This window comes from Salvia miltiorrhiza, chromosome 2 (assembly GCF_028751815.1).
Source record: "Salvia miltiorrhiza cultivar Shanhuang (shh) chromosome 2, IMPLAD_Smil_shh, whole genome shotgun sequence".
NCBI lineage: Eukaryota > Viridiplantae > Streptophyta > Magnoliopsida > Lamiales > Lamiaceae > Salvia > Salvia miltiorrhiza.
Window position 1 is genome coordinate 44,229,013 of NC_080388.1, and position 5,180 is coordinate 44,234,192.

A 5,180-nucleotide genomic window follows, 5' to 3' on the forward strand; every position below is an offset into this window, starting at 1 on the left:
GCAATACCAGTTTATAAAAATAACAAAAAAATTACTATTTATTCACCTTTTCACTTTTACACCTACCACACTTAACACATAAAAATATCAATTTCTTAATTTTCGTGTCGAAAAAAACTAGATTTTGTTTCATGAGACGGAGGGAGTAATTCGTAATTTTATTTCCCACCCACCCTAATTAGAAATACCAATCAATTGTCGCGCCGAATGTAGCACAGAGAACTTAAGAAAAACCATATGATCAATAAAGTTATGCTACTTTATTTTGGACCTTTTTGACTGACCTTAAAGGCAAATTTTTCTTTTAATTAAAGTATTTTAATTTATCTGGTTGCTCTTCAATTGTGGGGTTGATAATTTTGTCGGCCTTAGTCAAAACTTAATGATATGTCGTAATAATACTTTCGGCACGCGAAAAAAAGAGGTGGTTTTTTTCTTCATCGTGTTTTCATGTGAATTTCCATCATTTAAGTTGAATCACTAACACATTAATTGTTGACAAATTTGATCTTCCAACTGTCATTTGTTTATTAATGATAATTAATCATTTAATCTGTATTTGCATGGTTTTTACAATTAGACTACTAGCAATTCCTAGGTTTAAGTTTATTTTCCACTAAAAATATAAAACTTGAAGAATAATTTTGATTTGCAATGCACAATATCATAAATTTACTAAACTAATTTTGTCTTTTATATTAGTGCAGGGCGCATGCCATGAAGATATGAATCACCATTTTTGGAAACAGATTACCCAAATCAACTTTCACTATCTAAAACAAATCATCATATATAAAATCAGCCATTTAAACTTCATAGCTTAATTCCAATCGATGAACTAACACAATATCTACAAACCACGATTTAGTATTATATTACAACCAACATCTTCTTGCAATCGTACATATCCAAATCCTCGAACAATCATCGTCACTTTGCGCGTTGGATGGTGATTGCTCGAAAACTTTGAACTCATCCAGATCTCATTCTTCATGTCTAACATTTGATGAATCACGTAAGAGATGGTGATTGAACCCTAGATCTCGCTCTTCATATCTCATCTGCAGACTCAAGCCATCAATATAGTTTTTCAATTGCCCGAGACGTCTAGGGAGGTAAACATCGTCCAAGCATCCTAAGATAACAACATCAAAAGATTATTTTCAAGATCCTTAATGATTCATTAAATAGAAAATGTAAGGTCCAAAATGTCTCTTTTCACTACACATGAAAGTCAAAATTGAGTGGTCAAAATGATTAATAAAGTCACCTGAAGAGCAGCAAAGGCCTTGTGTGCAATATACTTGTGTAAGAGTGTGGCTCCCCTTTGTTGTAGCTTGTCGGGATGAAGGCACAAAATGGATTTTTGATATGCTTTCTTCACTTGTGAGCTCTCCATTAATTTCATTAGAGGTATCGCGTTCCACCCGCTGTTAGGCCATAGAATCTGAAGAATTGAACATTGTTCTGTTAATGTTCGAGTAAAAAAATATACAGGTTTCTGTCGTATAAAAGAAATAAAAATGATCATATTCTTGGCCTCACATGATGCAACGAAGATAGTAACAAACGGACATCGGATTCCTTGCCGATCAACCACAACCTTATCTTTTCATCAAGTATGCTCGTATCATCTTCTATCTGTCATGATTTTACACAGGAAATTAATTAGTACAAGCTTATTGAGATAAGATAGAAGGAGGGTATTATTGTACATCACTTTTTAGTTCAAAGTAAACATTTTTTTTCATAAAATGCCATACACTTTCAATAATGACATATTAGTGTCCAATAAATTGATTTCGTTTTCAAATCCAGAATGGGCCCACTTCTTTTAGTACCCAAAAGCCAATGTTGGCGTAATCGAAAATCTGCACAGTAGGTAATTGTTTTTCGAATGAAATATCCACGCAGATTTGCCAACTGCCAACATGACTTTTGGTACTGGAAAAGTTAATTCGTTGAAAATTTGATTTAAAAATATGTACATAGTTTGGGATAGAACATAAAAAGAAAAAGAAAAAAATCCAACTGTAATAATGTACCACTAATAGAGAGCTATCCTGAACCCCTGTTGAGGAAATCTGACACTCATCCTTCACTTCTGCATTGTTTTCAATGAAGATTACAATCAGAAAATAGTATATATGTAACACGAAAATAGAAGGGGAAATTGAAGAAAAATGAGTGAAGTAAGTAACCTTGTGTTGGAGTTGGAGAAGAATGAGTGTGGAACTTGTGTTTGGCCCACGCGATGGCTTCGTCGACATCGGTGGATTCGTATCTGCTGCAAGAATCCAGCTCTATAACGTAAGAGCTCATCAACTCATCTTCATCAATATCATCTAATTCCATTTCGTCTATCAGAATCTCATCAATTGATGAAACTGCCGATGATGGTGAGTTGAACTGCACGTCATCATTTTCAGACACTCTCAAATTCATCTTCTCAATATCAACATTTTCCTTCATCAATGTGTTGGATCCAGCAGGGCAGCCCCACAATTTGTCAAGATACTCGTTTTCACAATCGAAATTCGGAAACAATGCCGATTTTTGCTTTTTTTGATCATCTTCATCTTCACTTCTACACGAATTCCACTTACTCTTCACGTTTATTGGTCTAAAAATGGGAAAGTGAAAAAAATAACATATTATAAAGAGGAGAAAATAAGTTGATAGTAATCTACATTATTATCAACTTTTATGTCTTTTAATATCGACTTGTTTCGTAAAAATGTATGTAAACGAAATTTTGATCTTTTAATTTTTAAACGAAAAATATATAAATAAAATATCTGATCATGCATGCCGGAGTTCCGTGTGTAAATGCGTATTTTAAGTCAAAATGAATTTACATGAATGACTCCGGCATACAAAATCAGAAACTATAAAATTTTAGTAACGTTACATTTTTGAAAAATCAAATTTTTTTATTTTTTCAAGAGAAAATAAAAATAAAATTTATGTTATGCCTATATTAAAGTCGTTTTTTTTATACAAGGCTTCAAAGTTGAAACCATAAATCAATATAATAATCATAATTTTTAGGAGCACACACCTGAGCTTGGACGCTAACAAGGAAGCATCATCGAATCCTGCGTTGAAGATAGGAGGGCGGAGAGGGCTGAGCTCCTCCGAGCTCAGCGCCGACGACGAACTCGTCTTCGATCTCGATCTAGACCTCGAGCTCATCAACTTCTTCGCATCCCAGCTGAAAATGTCACTGAAAAACCAATTTTTTTGGCGGCTGCTACGATCACTACTAACCTGCTGCAAGGAAGGAATATCGAAGAGAGGCAAGTTCCGCCCCCTCCGCCTCAGAGGTGCCGCCGCCACCGCAGCTGCCTTATCTGTCTGCCAGAATATGTCATCATAGAAGCAACCGGCGGCGGATAACTGGTGGGAGAATATGCTGCGGGGGGCACCGCCGAAAACGTCGGTGAAGCCGTCACCGGAGATGTTTTTGTTAAGGCTTGAGGCGGTGTCGGGCCGCTGCATTTCCGATCTCATTCGCCGGAGATCCTCCATTTTCTGATTTTCCGGCGAGTTATATATGCGGCGCCGAGGTTTATATATAGTATAGTATATGATAATTGTATTTAGTTCTTAATTTTTTTTTTCGACTACTATTTTTCTTACTTGGATTTGATTTCCAAATTTCATGATTGTGTATCCTTTAAATAGACAAAGATTTATATAGTTTTGTAATTTCCACCGTTGTTTGGAAAAGCGATATTTTTTAATTTGTGGAGATGTGGACCCGGCCCATTTGAATAAATGGTTTTGGATTAATCCTAGCTACCCGACGAAGTGATTTTATTTATTTAACGTGTTAAATGAATTTTAGATCGATGCCATTGACAACGCACTTTTGTTTTGGCACTAATTGGAAATTACTTTCGTGGTTACACACGTAAAAGTTTGAACTTTTTAGTCGTGTATGTGATAAAAATGCCCTTTAGATTTTGGTGTAATGGCATGATAGGAAAGTTCTTCTTGTCTCTCGCTATTTTGGATATTCTAGCTACATAGATGTTTCATGTTTGTGGTTTGGAAAAGAAAATCGGTATGCAGCTAGTTGTCATAGTTTTATTGATTCAGCTTCATCATAACTGAAAGAATGACTAATTCATAAAATATGTGTTGAGATGTAACAGTCAATATGAGTACGTGTGAAGATACAGTAATACATGATGTAACACACGAAAACACCAAGAATAATAACCCAGTTCAGTTAAACAACCTATGTTTGGGGGCTTAGTCCAGGAAAATTATTCACTATATGAAGTTAATATATACAAGGACGACTTACACAATAAGACTCATTCTTACTTAGCCTATACATCTTCCCAAAACCTCTTCAACGATGAATAATTGAAAGCTAGACAACGACTAATTTCATAGGCGCACCTAATCCCTAGAAAAATAAGAACCAACAATAAAGAAGAGTTTATAACTCTTTTACAATGTACGCGCAAGTGTATAACTCACAAACACTCTTCTGCTGAACAAATAAATGTACAATATTAGTGACTGTACTGTTCGCTAATTTCTTTAACACGCCACAAGTGTACATGTGCAATTGTGTACAGTAGCAAACAAGGTCGTATCCCACAGAGACCAATTAATATTAATTCATATCCTAAATTATTATTCTCTATCTGGACAACAACATTGAAGGTTTGATTTTAAAACTAAGAAAAATAAATACTGAAAAACAAATAATCAAGTTGCAGGGAAGAATCAAGAAGAATTAAATTATCCCAAGGTAAAGGTTTCAACAGACTGGAAATCTCAACAGATTCAAAACAACATTCAAGATAATTCTCCTAGGACAATTTCAGAGTTGATTACATGAAAGACTACCGTCCTCGAATCAATCTTCTAACATGCAACTTCCAAAGGTTCCTAGGATTAATATCCTCACAAATATAAATTTCCTTTAGAATTAAATAAGTGTGTTTTATGTTCTTAGTTCAGGTAATAATTATCATCTCCCGATCTCAAATTAAAACCTATGATTATGCTAAATAGGTGGCCAATCAATAAAGCAAACAAGATACACAAGAACATAAAAAGAAAAATTAATCTCGATAAATGAATTAAATACTGTCAAAAATTCAAATATGTTTACTCTCTAACGACCCTAGGATAAAAGATGTTCTAGCCACACATAG

The 5,180-nt window shown here is 34.5% G+C and overlaps 1 protein-coding gene across 1 annotated transcript; it reads right to left on the bottom strand.

The window, feature by feature from the left end:
* Positions 1-774: 774 nt before the first annotated feature.
* LOC131013632 (uncharacterized) lies at positions 775-3,790 on the bottom strand. Its single transcript, XM_057941762.1, has 6 exons — positions 3,062-3,790; positions 2,202-2,623; positions 2,046-2,104; positions 1,546-1,641; positions 1,271-1,447; positions 775-1,135 (listed from the first exon to the last, which is right to left on the bottom strand). Exons 1-6 carry the CDS (start codon positions 3,529-3,531, stop codon positions 1,091-1,093), a joined length of 1,269 nt encoding a protein of 422 aa, XP_057797745.1. The 5' UTR covers positions 3,532-3,790; the 3' UTR covers positions 775-1,090.
* Positions 3,791-5,180: the final 1,390 nt, after the last annotated feature.